The sequence below is a fragment of the Nanorana parkeri genome, unplaced genomic scaffold, assembly GCF_000935625.1.
Source record: "Nanorana parkeri isolate BGI_ZX_2015 unplaced genomic scaffold, ASM93562v1 scaffold169, whole genome shotgun sequence".
Classification (NCBI taxonomy): Eukaryota; Metazoa; Chordata; class Amphibia; order Anura; family Dicroglossidae; genus Nanorana; species Nanorana parkeri.
The window spans coordinates 1,540,152-1,559,328 of record NW_017306437.1 but is presented as its reverse complement, the minus strand read 5'-3'; the positions used below and the strand labels follow the sequence as shown (position 1 = coordinate 1,559,328).

Genomic DNA, 19,177 nt, shown 5'->3' with positions numbered 1-19,177 from the left:
AGTAAATCGGCCTCAGTACCTCAGTAACACAGCATGCATATGTTAGTGTGTTGCTCTGCCATTCATTTTAAATGGCACCTCAACACTCTTGCACTGCAGTGCACCACATTCCACTGTAAGTAATGCATTACCATGCATCGCCATGCAGTGCTCACCCAACAAAGGGTCTGGTGTGTTTTTCTGTACGTTGGCAGCCTATACAAAATAAAAGGGCTGCTAACCCAACACACTTTAAAAAAGCATAACTTGTAAGCAGGGGTACAGCCGGTCTATTGGTTTTTGGTTCATTTATTAATTTAAAAAAAAATATTTGTGAATGTATAAACTGAGCTTGTCTATCATTTTCTTCTAGTTGTATAACGTGTTTAATTAACAAACAATAAAAAAATAAAAAAAACCTCCCACACAGACCTCACTTTTTGACTGCCTCCATCTAACCGTGGATGCACTTGACGCTCTAGGTTTACTACCTCCTCTGATTCATTCATTAGTGTGCTATGAATAGACCTGAATAGCAGGAGACCAAATTACAAAAGCATTCACAGCATATTAGTGAATGACTCTACAAAGGTGCAGGAGAATAGGCTTACGTCTACTACCTGCTATATGGAAGTCATGAATTTCAAATTAACATATGCAGTATTTCATATTTGCCACCTAAAAATACTTTTTTTTACATTTTTTTAGTCTGGAACACAAATAAATGTAAAAAAATATATTGACAACAAATACTATTTACTGATATAGTCTACAGTAGCTTTCCTGTGAAACAGTCCTTTGGGAGTTTTGTTTTTCTTAAAGGGGAAGTCAACTTATAAAATGTAAAATTGCCAGCAGGTAGGGTCGTTCGGTAAAAGAGACTTTATACGTCTCTTCTGCCAAAAACACTCTTTTACTTACCTGCTAGCAATTTTAATAATCAGCGCAATGACGGTGGCACACGCGCAGTACAGTGTGCAGTCCTGGCATGGCGGAAATGGAGTTGGTTGCCAAGATAATGTCATGTAGCATGCGCGCGGCAAAAGTTACATTATTGGTGCCTGCCCAGTTGGCAAAGCAAGGTGACAGCAGACCTCTCGTGGTGGAAGAGAGCACCCCCAGAGGTAAGTGTATCATAATGTGTAAGTATGCCGTGTACATGCACATTATGGCAAATTCCGGGTGTGAACCTAGCCTAAGGGTAACAACAAGGTAGCAGAAAAGGAGATAACAGTAAACCCCTAATATTAAAACCAAATCCACTACTACCTCTCTCAGTCTGTAGTTGCTCTTACACAAAATGTCCCAGCATTCTCAAACCTGTGAACCTTAAAGTGACACTAAACTCAGGAGTTAAATCTTAAAAACGCATTCAGGTACTTCAACTATTAGCAAAAATGTATCTTATTTGTGTATCACTCGGCTGTAGATCCTCCAATCATCTCTGAATTGGTGCCGACACTGTCCTTCCTTCTGGAGTAAAGTAGCAACCGCTCCAAGCTGGCTCCTAGACATGTGCGATTTGTTTCATTCCCGAATCAAAATTCGTACGAATTTTCTGAAATCTGGACATTTGGACACATCCGAATTTCCAAATCCCAATGCATCCCAAAGTGTCCGAATCGAATTTTTCCGAATTCTGGATCCCGTTCGAATTTCGATCAAAAACTAAACTGAATCAGACGTGACTTTTCTGGCCAATCAGAAATGTTTTTCGGATGAATACATCTGAATGGGTCTGAACACGAATTTTCGTTACGGCAACATGGGAGCCATATACAGTATATACATATTTTACTAAAGCGGAGACTCCCAGACCGGAATGGCATTGGGGAGCTCCCGAATGCAATTCAGAAATTCGGATCCCGAATGTCATTCGGGTCTAGGAGATTCAGCTTCAGTATTAATATCTGTATACGGTTTTCTGTCGTATACGCAACGAATATTCATAAACTCATCTGAAACTAACGAAATTCAGATTTCGTTTGAATCCGAAACCCGAACCAAAATGAATTTCAGATCCAAATCCCAAAATAACGAAATATCTGAACCAAATTTTTCCTCAGCTTACATGTCTACTGGCTCCTGTCATGGACTACAATCTCAATACAAATGAGTAACCTAAACATGAGATTGTAGTCCATCACGGGAGCGAGTTCGGAGCGGTGGCTACTTTACAACACACACAGGCACCATGGGAAACAAAAGTAGCCCCCCTCCAGAAGGAAGGACAGTGTCAGCACCAATTCAGAGATGATGTGTTCTATTTTTGCACTATTATGCACTATTTTTTCTGACCGCACAGGACTGGAAAGCAGGCATTGATGAGCCACGCGATCCGTTGCGGGCAATCGCACTGAGGCTGCAGGGCCTGGCTGCGGCACCATTGGCTTCAATGCACCACCACGCCCCCTCCCACCCCAAAACAAAGTGAGCAGGCCGGAATGCCATCCAGTGTGTTCCGGCATCAACCGGGCCAGAACGCACTGGGGCTGGTGTGAACTAACCCTTAAGGTTTGACTCCTGAGTTTAGTGTCACTTTAACAATGCTGGGACGTTTTATGTGAGAGCAACTGCAGATTGAGAGGGTTAATGGTGTTATTTTGCACTGTAATTCTGTTGAGAAGGTCTGTATGTGACTAGTTGCTACAATGCAATGCACACAGTGCTTGGAAACGTGACCTTGTGGGATATATTAGTGCGTTCAATGTAATAATAATAGTATATCAGTAAGTGCAGGCTAATAAAAGCTGATGGACACGAGTACCGTATAGTAATCATTTAATCTAGTGTTTCTCAACTTAATTAAAATATCTACCCCTAGTTCTTGCCAGATACCCCTTGGTTTGGATTATCTTATATCAAGTATACTTTTGCATATATCTGTAATTACCATAATAAAACTAATAGCTCTATATAAGAGAAATAGACTTCTCAAATGTGAAAACAGATCTCTGAAAAGTGATTTCTGATGATAAAAGACATAAAATAACTGACTGCATAACTATACACCCCCTTCATGTCAGTATTTAGTAGATGCATCTTTGGCAGCGACGTTGATTGGTATCTACTAGAAATGGAACCCCGCAAAAAAATAGTTTCTTTTCATTTCGGATCCATTCGGATTTTTCTTTCATTTTTTTTTCGGATTTTGGATCTGATATTTGATTCGGTTCGTTATTCGGATTTCGGATCCGTCCTAATTTTCGTTTTGGAACCAAGACACATGACTGTGCCTGTAATGCGACCCCCAATAGCCAAAAACAAAATCTGTGGACGTGTGCATATTATGTTTACACGCAATAGCGCACGCACGTGAGCTTATGGGCGTGCGCTCATTAGCGTTCGGCCGCACGCTCTCTAGCACGCTCAAATTCCATATATAAACTGTTAGAGGCCAAGGTCAAGTTGCTGAGTGGTCGTCAGCTAGTCCCTGTGTGCCCTGCATTCTGTTTCTGTATCCTGAATTCCTGTGTTTGAACCCGGATTGTGACCATTGATACCGCTTCCTCTTTCTGATTTGGTACCTCTGCTCTCTGGTGTACAACCTTGGCTTATGACTCCTAACCCTGCTCCTGATATGTGATTTGGCACCTCAAGATTCTGCTTCTTGTGTATGACCTCGGCTTGAACCTGACTTCGCTCCTGGCTTGCCACTTGGTGAATTGCTCCACCAGAACCTTGAGCATCTTCATCCAGCCAATGCTTCACTGGTCTCACACCTGTTGCCTGATCTGGTTCCAAGAGGTCCCGGTGTCGTCCCAGTCCTGCAGATTCACCAGCTGGTCCAACACATACATGCACCTCTATGAACCATCTCTATAAACCGGCGAGCCAACAGTAGCGGCGCCTGTGCCTCTCTCCATCCTTACATCCTCTGTCGCCACCTCCAGAGGTGTGGGGTGAGAGGTGCACGGGCAGCCCCCTTCTCAGTTGGGTCCCCAGTCAGGTATGTGATAGTGAGCCTTCTGGCAAACTGTAGGCAAGATGTCATGTTTGTTTTAGTGTACAGTTTCTTTCTTTTTGTAACATGCTACCATAATTCTGTGGCTGGTGAAACACCCATTTAACAGTTGTTGCATTAAATCTCAGCCATTAAAGCTTGTAATTTTTTTAAAGTTGTCATAGGTCTCTTGGTGGCTTCCCACACTAGTCATGCACATTCATTTACTCTTACAGGGTTATTCACTAAGCTGACGAAGGCAGCCGAGCCAAAGTGAACAGAGCCGAACGACGCCCGGCTATTCAGTACGGCTGATTTCACCCAGCTGAACATGCTCTGACGTGACGTCAGGGCCAGCTCCGCCCAGTTGTTATTTTTTAATGACAGATCAGCATCATTTGACAGATCATTTGGGGATGCTGATCTGGCATTACAACTGGGCGGAGCCCAGCTGTCATTTGCGGGGCAAAGCGCTTCGGCTGTCACTTCGGCTCAGTCGAGCCGAAGCATATGCAGCTCGGCCACCTTCAGCTGCTGTACAGCAGCCCTTCGGTTCGACTAAACCGAAGGGCTCCAGAGGCTGAAGAGAGCCGAAGGATCAGCCAAAGCTACAGTTGTATCCTTCGGCTAAATAGTGAATAGCCACCTTAGTGTAGGGCCTGTCCTTGGTAGATGTACAGCTTTGCCATACTTTTTCCTTAATGATTGTCTAATGATACTGGGATATTCAGTGCTAATCGGGAAGCCGGGTAGCGAGTCTTTACACGCCGCTCTGCTTCCCGACTAATCAGGAAGCCAGGTGGCAAGTCATTACACGCCGCCTGGCTTCCTTAATGGGACTTCCAGTATCGGTATTCGTTATCAGCGAGTAGAGGAAAAAAAATATATCGGTACTCGTACTCGATACTGAAAACCGGTATCGGTGCATCTCTAATTAAGACACATGTAAGTAGCCCTACATCAATGAAACATGTGTGAACAGCCCTACATCATTGAGACATGTGAACAGTCCTACATGTTGCTCTGTTCTTTGTACAGTGTTGAGTGGGAATGTTACATGTGGTTCTTAAGAATGTCATAGAGTAGAGATGTTGGAAACCTTTTAAATAGCTAGAGTTTTTTACTTCATTTGTTAGTCAAGTCCATCTAAATCTGCTGTCCACCATAATCTAACACCACCCTACCCTCAGGGTGACAGTGCTGCTGTCTAAGAATTGCTCCATTGCTCCTCCATAGAGTCCACTTCTAACACAGGTCAGGAAGCATGTTACTGGCCGGATCACCAGGTGAAAATAAAGGAAAAAAAGCTGGAAAAAAAAGAAAACCAATGCAGCCACCAAATCGAAGGATCGGTAAGCTGCAATATATAATTTTTTTTGTTAGGGTTTAAGCAGGGAGGTTGAATGAGACAAATACAGCACCCTTTCTAAAACTTAATCTACAAATCTCAATATTTAAAAATAAATGTAAGCTCAAGTTTTTAAAATGTGAAAGTTACGTAAAAACAAATCCTCTATGGTGAAAGCTGCAATAATAACAACTTAAAATATGTGCTCGCTGTCGGGGTTGCCTATCACTTAATTTTTTTAATGACAGCTAAGCCTTGAGCTACAATAGGAGCAGAGACTTACTCGGGGACGTGAAGGCACAGCAGATAAAAATATAAGAAAAAGAAGATATTGGCATTCAGCGGGGTGGGGGCTGTTAAAGGATCTGTCTAATTAAATACAGTTTGAGAGCTACACACTGGGTTATATATAGAACGATGAGTTCTAGTGCCACTGCAGCACCTGCTTTCAAAAGAAGCGCAAGGGGAGGGTGAGCAGCATAAATTGTGCAGGAGTGAGGGGACAGAATGTGCACAGGAAGAGAAGAAAGGGATGTACATGTCAGGATGGAGGTATAGCAAGAGGTGGGTATGTGTTTGAGGAACAGCACAGCGCTACAGTAGATTATGGAAATTGACAAAGAGGTGGGTGTAAAATCAGCACAGACCTCTGAGAGGGGGGATGCAAGATATATCAGACCTGATGGCAGCATGTATGGGTGTGTGATTACTAACACAGAAGAATGCTAACGCAGTAGAAGAGGTGGCGGATTTTGGACAGGAAGAGGACAGTGACAGGCGTGGGCTAGTTTGCATGGTTCCGGTCGGGTAGATTGGTGGGATGCTGCGTGTGAGGTCAGCACAAGAATAGCAGAGGTGGCTGCAGGGGAGGATAGAAATGTAGTATATAGCAGCAACACTCATGTCTTGTCTTCATCTAACGCCTACAGAGCTGTAACACCAAACACAGCCTGGTGTATTTATAGGCTGCGTCCCCCCTCCTCTGTGCCTGCACCGAAATCCTTTGCAGAAAGAGCAGAATGGAGAGCTCAGTTATTCCACCAACAATTCAATGTAGCTACTTTCTCACGTAATGCCAGAAGACGTCAACCCAAATGACAGCTTTTTACAGACGTTGTAGGGCATGCATCGTCACTTTTACACAGGTATATATAAAACTTCACAAATGGTAGGTATCTTGCCATGAAGATAGGCAGATGGACAGACAGCCTTTCAGGGAAGAAGGAAGGTTCTGTCACAGCCTTGGGCACAGGGATAGCTGGCTGGAGTTAGCACTGTAAGATAGATTTGCCTCTTCCCTAGAAGATATGGTTCATTCACATCCAAAGGTAGCCATAGATGGGTCGTTCCCTCTCTGAGAGTTATCTACCTGTCTTGCACCTGTACACTGCCATGATGGTCTTGGATTTTTTTCTCTTGACAAATGAGTGAGACAAAACAAACTCAAAAAGGCTAATTTCATTTTCTCTACAGAACAGGGAATGATCAGTTCACCAGACACCCAACTCCCTTGTTATATGCAGGAAAGTCTCTACATGCAAACAAAAATGTTCGTTTTTGAAGGTAAATTTGGTGGTTACTGCTCTCCAGTTATGTTTTAGATACCTAGCTGTCACGAGCAGAATCCTCCTAACTCTTTGATCTTGCATTGTATTGCAATTGTATTGTCCCCGTTTATTTTGTAAAGTACTGCTCATACTGTTGGCACGGTATAAATCATGTATAGAAATCACAATAGCCCCATAATTGGCTCAACCAGCAAAAGCATTCTCAAGTATGTCACATCTCTTGCTTTTATCAGTCTATGTATGGCCATCTTAACTCAGGGCTAGGCAACCTTGGAGAGTTGGAAATCTACCTGAACAACATGGAAACATTATCAGGGTGCACCAGGAGACACCAAGGCCCCATTAAATTGTAAAAATAAGGGATGTTTGAAGAAAACCTAGTGAATGCAGTGATATTATAATGCCAATGTCATTGTAAAAATATAAACATTATACTACCTTTTTAGAGGTTTAGTGAGAAACCTGGCATTCACTTTCATTCACAGTTTGACTAGGCTAGGCTTGGTTCTAGACTGGTTAGTGTGTACCCGTGTGTACCCTGACATTCACCCTGTGCCCAGCTTCCAGTATTCCCCTGTACACAGCATGTCCTTTGCATTATGTAGGTTCTCCCCCCAGTGCCACACCGTCCGCCTAGTAACACTAATATATTCCCCCCCCAGTGCCACCACAATGTCCCCCATATGCAGAGGAGCACAAGGAAGCAGCAGCAAGACACAACTACTTGTTCTGCCATGCGGGTCCCCGTCAACCCCCTCTCGCATCCATCCCAGGTGCTTGTATGTAGCGTTTTGCCACTGCTTGCCTGCACTGCTCTGCATATGGAGAGAATGCATTTCTGACAAAGGATGGGCACAGCGGGAACAGAACTACCAAACGCATGGCCTTGATCGTCAGGTAGATCATGATCAACTCATTCACACCTTTAGTATACAAGACATTGCTGTTTGTCATATTTTATTTTTTTAAGTCATAAGACAGATGAACTACTGGCTGACTGTGTCTTCTAGAACATCAACTGTGATGTAAAATATAACTAGCCTGTGTTTAATTTGACATCATAGTTGCCATTTTAGCTGATGATACAAAATGATGTAGAAATATTAAACTTCTCCAAGATAGCAATATTATACAGCTGGGCAATAGATACAATGACAAAATGAGCAGAATAGCAGATGAAAGTTGGAAAATGTAATCTTATTCACCTAGGCTGTGGGATCGGTACTGTCCCCTGTACATTAAATCAAAAACAGTTGGGGAACAGAGCTGGTTAAGGACTTGGGGATAAAGGTTTATAGTAAGCTAAGCAGTAGTATTCAATGCTACGCAGCAGTTGTAAAGGCAGACAAAATAAGTATAAAAAGGAGTATATAAAGTATAAAAAGGAGGGAAAAAAATACATGATGCTAGTACAAACTTTCCCCTAAACACAATTTGAAAGTTGAAAACCTAAAATTGGGGGAATATTTTGGCCTTGACATTGATAGGGACATAGGAGATTGTTCAAAGCTGGGCAACTAAATTCATCCAAAGAATGTAATCTCACTTCATAGCTAGAGTGGTGAAGCTGAAGAGTGCCTAACCCACATAAGGTAGTAATAGTAAAATCAATAATTTAATTTAATAATGTATCTACTGAAAGAAAACACAGAAATATTTTGATCTGAGGAACTGATTGAACTATCCTTGTGTGGTCTTTTTGTAGGGAAAACTGGCACATGTATTCTGCTTTAGTCATGTGCGCTTCGTTTCGGAAAAATTAGTTTTTCGGATGAATTATCGTTATTCGGAGGTTCGGATGTATCCGAATTTCAGAATAACAGAAATGGCGAATGAAAATTAATCTGAATTTCCGAAAACGAAATTTCGGACGAAATTAGTTAGCGGTAGTCTGTGCAAATTTTTCTTTGTGGACGAATTTTCGTTGCAGCAAAGTGACATAAAAAAAATGTCACTTTGCTGCAACGCAACGAAAATGAAACGAAAACAAAAATCCGAACAGACTACCGCTAACGAATATCGTCCGAATCCCAAAACAAATTGATTTTCGGACCCGAATCCCAAAAAACGAAATAACGCAAAGTTGGAATCAAAACGAATCGAAACAAATTTTTTGCCGGTGCACATGTCTATTCTGCTTTTAATATCCAAAATAAACTATATAACATTAGGGTGAAAATACATTCACGTACCCTAACTATTAACAATACGGAACCTTATTTGTGTATCACTTGGCTGTAGATCCTTAAATCATCTCTGAATTGGTGCCGACACGGTCCTTCCTTCTGGAGGGGGGCTACTTCTGTTCCCCATGGTCCCTGTGTGTGTTGTAAAGTAGTCACCGCTCCAAGCTCGCTCCCATGATGGACTACAATCTCATGTTTAGTTTACTAATTTGTATTGAGACTGTAGTCCATCCCGGGAGTGAGCTTGGAGCGGTGACTACTTTACAACACACACAGGGACCATGGGGAACAAACGTAGCCCCCCTCCAGAAGGAAGGACAGTGTCGGCACCAATTCAGAGATGATTTGAGGATCTACAGCTGAGTGATACACAAATAAGGTCCATTACCTTGAATAGGGTACTTGAATGCATTTTTAAGGTTTGACTCCTGCGTTTAGTGTCACTTTAACAATGCTGGGACGTTTTATGTGAGAGCAACTGCAGACTGAGAGGGTTAATGGTGTTATTTTGCGCTGTAATTCTGTTGAGCAGGTCTGTATGTGACTAGTTGCTACAATCCAATGCACACAGTTCTTGGAAACGTGACCTTGTGGGATACGTTAGTACGTTCAATGTAACAATAATAATATATCAGTAAGTGCAGGCTAATAATAACTGATGGACACGAGTACCGTATAATACCGTACTAAGTCATGTTTTGCTTGGGGATCAAATACTTATTTCACTGAACTGCAACTCAATTTATAACATTTGTATCATGTGGTTTTTCTGGATTTGTGGTTGATATTCTGTCTCTATCATTTAAAATACACCTATGATACAAATTATAGACTTTTCATTTCTATGTAAGTGGGTGATTTCCGACTTTACTCTAAACTTCTTGATTTGCATGCTTGTTCCAGATTAATAATTCAAAAAGTTATGAAGCCAAAAGGTCATCATACCAACCAAGCAACTGGCATTTTTAGAAGGACATCAACAATGGAAGCCCTCATATTTCTTATGTGACAGTCTACATGGCTATTATAGGGATCACATGTTATAGCAGCCCAGATAATCCTTTAGATTTCCCTCGTTCTACTCAAGTCAGTAAGACATCTTTCTACCTGACTACGATATATTACTTACATACTATCTTAGCATCTTTAAATGACTGTGCTAATATAAATACAATTGCCTGCCATTCATTAGAAATAATAAGACAGCAATGCACTTACAAATCGAAGATGAGATAGTGGAACCCCTCTTCTGATATACTGTCATGGAGGCGTACTATAAAAAAAAAAAAAAACAAAAACATTTATTTAAACAACAGTTTCAAGTAGCTAAAAAAAAAACTGTCATTGAAAAAAAAATGCGATCCAGAGAATACTGCAACTGTGCTATAGTCAAAACACTCATTGAGGGGAATTTATCAATCTGGATGATGTAATTGTATCTAAACATACTTATTACGCATGCATTGCAAATCTAACTTCTGAAATTAAAGTTGTTTTTTACGCAGAGCTTCACAGCTGCTATCTGAGAGCTTCGACTAAAATAAAGGGAAACAAAGAACTCACAGCAACCTTTATGCACAGGTACTTGCATATGGGATCGCAAAAGGGATAGCAATAGTCTCTTTCATAGGTATGTCTGTGAAGGTTCTCATTCATCCAGGTTATGGTATAAATCAAGGCAACTGACTTGCTGTATTTTTCTTGAAGACATTCCGCCGCTGGTCGTCCAACTAGCTTTCTTTCATTCTGAATTGAGAAAGCTGGTTGGATGACCAGCAAAACGTCTTCAAGAAAAGAAAAAAAGCAAGTCCACTTGCCTTGATTTGTTTTTTTACAGATACTTTCTTAGGTAGCAAAGTAAGCTATGCAAGTAAAGGGATAAATCAGTAAGCCTGATTTGTATGTAATATACTTCTTCTTACCAATATTTGGGTGTTTTAATAGACGACAGATCCGGGCTTCTCTCTCTAGTTTCTGATGATCTGTAGAATGAGAAGAGACATATAAATTTAATGCACAGGCTTCAAGCAGGCCCCTGGTGTTCAACATGAAGAACCTGTTGGCAGGATGGAAGACAGTCAGTTACTGTGTACCTTATATGCCCTTTCACACTTTAAACCATATACATTAGTACATGAGACCATGAACATAAGTACATTGCTGATGCTCAAGCCAGACCTTTTCCTGTTGTAAATTAACAAATTGTTTCCCTTGTATCCCTCACGTTTTCAGTTAATACATTAAGCATGCGATGAAAAACTGCATGTCACAGCAATCAGTAGATCTATATATATATATATATATATATATATATACACATTATTTATACCTGGAAACTGTCTGGTATTGGTCAGAAGACTCAGGCTAAAAAAATAAGTTGCCCTTGTGTATGTAACTGGTCTCCAATTATTGGTCCTGCATTTTATTGCCAGCATTGGCTGCTTGCTTCCCATGTATTGTCACAAACGTCTGTTGGCTACCCATGCTAACAGTTTGTTGCCCATTTATTGCCAAAATTACCTGGTTGTCCATTTAATGCCCTGACCACCAGTTTGTTGCCCGCATAGTGATGCGACTGCTCATTTGTCATCCATTTATTGCCACATTGTTGTCCATGCATTGTTGAAAATGTACTGTCAGCGTTGCCGGTTTGTTGTCCATGTATTATCAAAGTAGCCAGTGTGTTACCCACATTTGTTGACTACCTGTTGTCCAAGTTATTTCATTCTTGCCCATGGATTACCAACAATTTGTTTCAATTGCTGTGTGATGTCTGTGTATTACCACAATTGCCAGTGTGTTACCTGAATATTGGTATATTGCCCAACCAAAGTTTATTGCTATGTGCCATTTGTATGAGTATGGGACCAAGTAATTGCTGTTTGGTGCCATTTGTGTGCATATGGGGCCGAGTCACTGCTGTTTGGTGCAATTTGTGCGAGTATGGGACCAAGCCACTGCTGTTTGGTGCAATTTGTGTGAGTATGGGGCCAAGTAATTGCTGTTTGGTGCCAATTGTGTGCATACGGGGCCAAGTCACTGCTGTTTGGTGCAATTTGAGTTAGTATTGGACCAGGTTATTGCTGTTTAGTGCCCTTTGTGTGAGTATGGGACCAAGCCATTGCTGTTTGGTGCCATTTGTGTGCTTATGGGGACAAGTCACTCCTGTTTGGTGCCATTTGTGTGCACATGGGGCCAAGTCACTGCTGTTTGGTGCAATTTGTGTGAGTATGGGACGAGGTTATTGCTGTTTAGTGCCATTTGTGTGCGTATGGGGGCCAAGTCATTGCTATTTGGTGTCATTTGTGTGCATATGGGGCCAAATCACTGCTGTTTGGTGCAATTTGTGTGAGTATGGGACCAGATTATTGCTCTTTAGTGCCCTTTGTGTGAGTATGGGACCAAGTAATTCCTGTTTGATGCCATTTGTGTGAATAAGGGACCAAGCTATTGCTGTTTGGTGCCATTTGTGTGAGTATGGGGTCAAGTCATTGCTGTTCATTTTGAGGCCTACATTACTATAAGTTAATCCCCTGCCTCCCATGGAATCTCATAGTCTTTGGGCATTGGATCTGAATTTATATGGAAATTTGGCCTTTTCTCCCTACTGACCAATAAGATGGCTCATGAGACATGAGGGAACAGCATCAATATTCACAATAAATGTTGAGATTTGCACATACATTTAGCTGCCTGTATGTCTGTGTCTATGGATTGTTTTGACATGTGGCATTGACATTACTAAAGCTAAATAATTAATAAGCACAAAACTGAAAATATGTAATACAGTGCTAGCTAGACTAAGTCCATCTTGTATATTATATACATACAATGTAGTACAGGGGTGCCCACAATTTTTGTGTTAAGATCTACTTTTCAAATGACGAGCTACATGAGATCTACCAACGAAAAAAAAACCTCGCTCTCTCCCCTGTCTGTCTCTCCCCACTCTCTCTCCTGGCTCACCTTGCTGTATTTTGCTCACAGGCTGTGTAAACTAATATTCTTTGATGTAATACATAGCACTTCAACCACCAGTATCCACCAGAAATGTGTCAGGGAGCTGGACTCAGCAGACTCGGGCTAATAGGTAATCATGTGTGCACAGCTAAATAAATATACCAAAATGGAATAAAGGGGCCACCATTCACACCCTTGGTGATCTACCAGCATCCGCTTTGAGAGCTACTGGTAGATCACGATCTACCTAATGGGCACCCCTGATGTAGTACCTTGCTCAGCAACTAACTTTTTAAGTTTGAAAGTGGTGTTTGTCTTCCCTATACAAACCAAACCTGAAAACATTCATACACATTTTACTATAGTATTAGCTATTAATCATTTTTGTTTCTAAAAATGGATAGTAATCCTGGCTTCTATAAATAATCTGTTGAGCGCTTCGTATATTTGTTACAATTCCATATATCTTGGCTCCAACACAGCTTTTCTTCTAGCCTTGGGTCGAGTTCAGATGCAGTACGTGTGCTGTCAAGGAGTTGTTCTCCTTTTTTTTTTTAAGTTACTGAACACTGATTTGTTGCTCACTTACGCCTCCAGGGTTTCCCTGTTGTTTTTATATTTTTTCCTTTCACATCCTAAGAGGGATTTACCTAATGATTACATATATTTTTTATTTTTAAAATAGGTCAGCTCCAAGTTCGCTCCCATGATGGACTATAATCTCCATACAAATTAGTAAACTAAAGGTAAGATTGTAGTCCATCAGTGGATTTGTTATGGTAGTGGAAGAAAGTCCTATGTAAGCTGCAAGTCACCAGAGTTGTAGCTTACACAGGACTATTGCTCCCCTTGCAACAGCTTTTTACTATGGAGTGAGCCAGATACCCCACCATACCCAGAAGTAATGGGCATCTCCTTTGGCTTCTAGTGAGAAAAGAGCAGTTACAGAAAAATAAATATATGTTGGAGAGGGGTATTAAAGCAAACCTGTTGCATTGCACTGAATGGGTAAAGCATAGGTTTGCTATAATAATAATACGAAAAGATGAATAATAATACCTAATAACCTAATAAGACTAACCCAGACATGCACATCATTCAGATGTACAAGAGGCACAACAGACCATTCATAAACCTAGTTCACAGATATGTTAATTGCACATTAAACCTGATTCATATGATTTTAAATCAGCATCTGTCCTTTCCATCTGGGAGCTACATATACCTGACACTGCAGCCTAAAAACACAACATCATGAGCATAGACATGCTGCTTATATTCAACGGTAGCAATCTCTTCACATGCTCTGTCATTTGAGGAGCTCTTTGCATAAGTGTGTTTGTAGAAATGGGTTAGCTGTGCCAGACCCTTGCCCCTAAGACATATAAGCATGCAGAGCCTACTTCTAAGTTTCTGTCTATCTAAAGTCTGTATGGTAGTTCATTGTGCAATCCATGTAAGCTTATTAGAACCGCAGACTGCCGCAAGTCATTTGTTAGCTTGGCAGTCTGTCCGAGTCAACTGTAAGTATGCCCATGGGCCTGGTAGTTTAGCCCTTATTGACCTCTTCATTTTCTAGGCTTTGTGGCCAAGAGCCCTTCTAGGTTTTCAGTACCTTATGTGTGACAACATGATTTGAGTCATATTTTGAGAAAGCCACTGTTATTAGCCACTTGTTCAGTAGCTAGTTTTCAGTTCCTTAAAATCCATTCCGAATAGTGATTTCTAAGATTAAACATCCTCAGACTGGTAGCTTGGCTCCCAAATCATTTGCAAGTACATCATTCATCCTGTAATCTGTCACTAAGTCCTTTCTGAGTATTAGGAACCAAGGAGCTCGCTCTCCGCCCTTCTCTTATGAATATTATGCTAACTGCCATGTCCAGTATGCTGACCATATGTGCAAAATCTACTGATCTGCTTACCATAGACTGGGTGCTCTGGTTCAAATTATTGCTATTCAAAGAAAAATGAATTTAAAAAATGTTGAAACAAATTTTAAGATGTATAAAATTATATCGCACAATAATCAGCGTGAATTTGTGATTGTAATATATAAATGAGGAAACCTAAGAGAGTAAGGGCCGCACCACACACAGTTCTGTCCGTGGCAACAAATAGCCAGTGACACCAATGTGAAGAGTCCATTAACTTTCCCCTATGACATTGAACTGTCACTGGTCCCCGGGGCTAGCTGGCCATACACGGCTTGGATTTCCGTCAACGCCTGCTGAATCGAACTGGTTCTGTTGGCACCAGTTGGCTCCTCAAAAAGTTGATTGAAAAGTCAAAGGGGCTGAGTGGAAAATCTTCGGCCGAACAGTGACTGCATCCTATCCGATATTCATAAGGCTGATGGGCAGTGTACAACTGCAAATACTGTACAATCGATCGACTTTTGACTAACCAGCAGGTTCGAAAACTTCGGTCTAACGTACGATTTTTACAAGGTTGGTGGCGTTTCCGTACGTCAAAATTCGTACGATTTACTCTGCACACGAAAATACATGCGGTCGATTACCGCAATTCGTCCAGGCGCTTTCTTCTAATTACTGCTGATCCAACCTTTGCGATAATCGGGGCAGGATGGGGCCGCCGTATGAATATCGTACGACGGTTCGATCATCGGACGAAAAGTGTCATCCGATGATCGCAAGGTGTATGGGCAGACTTAGTAGCAGTAGCAAGGGAGATCCCTCCATCTGTGCTGTTTAACATGAATGGGGGAATCTATAGCAGGCTGAACAAGAGAAATATAAACACGTATAGGTAGCCTAAGTGTGACATCAACTGCAGAGGTAAGGGGAAGGAAATTGTAGGATAGAGGTATGGAGTGAATAGCACGCAGGGCCGTTATTATATTGAGGCAGCCTGAGACTGTTGCCTTAGTTGGCATCTCTTTGGATCACGTGGTGGGCGTAATGGCAGGGTGGCATGGCCGCTCTGCTGCACTATGTTTGCAATGTGCCTGCCGCCCCCTTTCCAGCCAGAACATGTGGTTAGTTTGCCATGAAGCTTTATCCCTTATTCACTTGTAATCCATGTCATCAGAACATATCTACGGCTTGTAAATTATTCTTATTAGGTACATTTGTATTTAAACATAAAACTCAATTCTATGACGACTTTTACATTTAGAATCCAACTACAGTGGTACCTCAGTTCACAAAGTTAATACTCTATGTGCTAAAAAGCACACAAAAAAGCTTCACAGCAAGTGTGCACAGGTCTGTCTGCAGGGAAGAAGGCCGCAGTAGTGTTCATCACCAGATGCGGAGTTCGTGAACGGAAGCAAAATTTTGCCGAACTTCCTGTTCGCGAACCAAGTTGTTTGCGAGCAGAAGTGTTCGTGAACCGAGGTATTACTGTATATAATTCATTTTGAGAATCCACATCTTGGTATGCTATCTGTAGGATATATTCCCTTGGATTAATAGTAACCTGGCCTGGTAGCTTGCCCATTAATCACTTTGGGTTTTTTATAGAAAGATATATTCATTCGGGAATTTTCTTTGTCCTTTTATTTTGTGTCTCATATACATTATACTGAAAGCGAGCATATTTCTTTTGAACCCCAAACATCATGATATATGTTAGCCTGCCAAAAAAAAATTAAAAGGACAACTATGTTAAAGTGACACTAACCTCGAGTTAAATCTAAAAAATATATTCAAGGCTCCTTAAGTTTAATGAAAGAATTCTGTTCTGAAACAGGTATTGTACCGTTCCCGTCGCTCCAAACTAAACATCACCTAACCCCTAGACATGTTTTCCAATTCCTACAAATCAAACACATTTTGCTGACCTGACTAGGCTCTTTACGAATCCTTCCCCCCCTCACCCCCTTCGAGAGACTCTTACATTATGGAACACGAGGTTCAGGGACTATATCGGCTCTCTACACCCTTTTATTAGACAAATTACATACCCCCCACTCCTACACCTCCAGATGGGAACAAGACCTGGGATGCTCCATTTCCCCTGACACCTGGACCCAGATATGGGTAACAACCTCTCGAAGTTCAATGGATGTCCAAGCGATTGAGGCCAATTACAAATTGCTCTATAGGTGGTACTTAGTCCCACTCCGGATCTCCAGATCTATCCCATCTTACTCTCCGAATTGTTTCAGGGGTTGCCGGGTGGAGGGATCAGTCCTTCACATTTGGTGGTCCTGCACTAAGGTAAGGAGATTCTGGCACAGAGTCTACCAACTATTATATATGGTTACTGGCAAGACGTTTCGTAAGGACCCATTGGAAGCTCTGTTACACAAAAAACCACTGGTGTGCACGGTACGTCAACACCGATTGATTACGTTCATTCTCACAGAAGCCAAGCGGGTCATTGCGAAGGCTTGGAAGTCCCCTGACCTACCCTTTGCTGAAGTCAAGCGTAGAGTATCACGTGTGATGTTCTTTGAGAAACTCACTGCAATCCAAAGGGATGCTTTGCTGCCATTCAGGAGATTGTGGGAGCCATGGATTGAGTCGTACCTCCCTCTTTTAGTGCGGATCCCTTGACTGTATGAGAAATCTATGGCCGGAGCTGGTGACCAGCTATCTCTACTCCTCCATTCTTATACTTTGCCTTTCCCACCTCTGTCCCCCCAACCTCTCCCTACCCTCAGTGGCTTCTCCTCTCTCCCTCCTTCTTTGAGGTATCCCTCCCTCGGAACCAGGTAACTCAGGCTACTTCTCTGTGACCTTGTCTCGAAGTCCGTATTAATGAGTTGATTTTCCGAATGTTGAGAACTTACGGTTTCTTTGGACTTCTTCTGGACTAATGTTATCTTTATCATTTTATACTTTTATGTACAATGTATGTGTTGTATTCTGAAATTGCCACTTGAAGTGTATGCAAACATATTTGTTAACTTGCTTCAAAATAACAAAATAATAAAAACCTTTAAACGAAAAATAAATAAATACATTCAAGTACCATAACTATTAACAAAAATGTATCTTATTTGTGTATCACTCGGCTGTAGATCATCAAATCATCTCTGAATTGGTGCAGGATACTGTCCTTCCTTCTGGAGGGGGGCTACTTTTCTTCCCCATGGTTCCTGTGTGTGTTGTAAAGCAGCCACCACTCCAAGTTCTTTCCTGTGATGGACTACAATCCCAATACAAATAGTAAACTAAACATGAGATTGTAGTCCCTCCCGGGAGCGAGCTTGGAGCAGTGACTACTTTACAACACACACAGGGACCATGGGGAACAAAAGTAGCCCCCCTCCAGAAGGAAGGACAGTGTCAGCACCAATTCAGAGATGATTTGAGGATCTCCAGCCGAGTGATACACAAATAAGATACATTTTTGTTAACAGTTAAGGTGCGTGAATGCATTTTTAAGATGTAATTTCTGAGTTTAGTGTCACTTTAACTATGCTTGCACGGACCATAACAAACAAGTAGAGCACACAGAACTTGTCACCAGTACTGTAGGCTTCCTGCAGCTGATCTTTCCCCCATTGATGACTGGCCATGCCTTGTTCCACTCTGTGTTTGTGTGGAGGCAGCCATCTTGGTAAAGGCAGGGCTTTGCTTCCGCCTGATGACTGGTGATCTGATAACTGTTGAGGGAACATTTAAGAAGCAGCAGAAGAGGAGGAAGCATGCAATGTAGGTCTTTAGGCACAGATTCCTTTTCAGCAAGCAACGCAGTAGTGACCTTACCAAATCTCACTTCAAATCTTGTGATATAAGCAGTCACAGGCAGCAGTATCTTAGATCTTTATTTCTAGTATTAGACAGCTGTATAGAATATTGGAGAGAAAGCCCACCAAGTTCCAGTCATTCTGATATCTTAAAGCTGACCTCCAGGCACAAAAATTTTCATTTAAATATATTCCTCAATATCCACAAAGGATACAAATCCAGTTTTTACCCTGGCAAAAAAGTAGTAATCATTATCACTGTGCTATGCATAGCCTTTCAGAAGAGCAGAACAGTGGGAGGGGCCCAGCAAGCCCCACCAACTACAGACTGCCTGCAGAAAACTACAGGAGGGGGTGGATACAAGACCAGTCACCCTGCACAAGGAGAGGGGCAGCAGTGACTGGTCTTTATTACAGGAGGGGGCGGAGACAAGACCGGTCACCCTGCATAAGGAGAGGGCCAGCAGTGACTGTTCTTTATTACAGGAGGGGCGGAGACAAGACCAGTCACCCCCCCCCCCCCACGGGGGG

At 41.8% G+C, this 19,177-nt stretch overlaps 1 protein-coding gene across 12 annotated transcripts in view; it reads right to left on the bottom strand.

Annotated features, from left to right (window-relative positions):
- Positions 1-19,177, bottom strand: part of CAMK2B (calcium/calmodulin dependent protein kinase II beta) — a 156,792-nt gene that overhangs the window by 66,247 nt on the left and 71,368 nt on the right. For all 12 annotated transcript variants that reach the window (XM_018554694.1, XM_018554696.1, XM_018554699.1 and 9 more), the window contains exons 3-4: positions 10,947-11,006; positions 10,243-10,297 (exon numbers count right to left, since the gene is read on the bottom strand). In XM_018554694.1, coding sequence (XP_018410196.1) covers positions 10,243-10,297; positions 10,947-11,006 — 115 coding nt within the window. The remainder of the gene's footprint in view (positions 1-10,242; positions 10,298-10,946; positions 11,007-19,177) is intronic.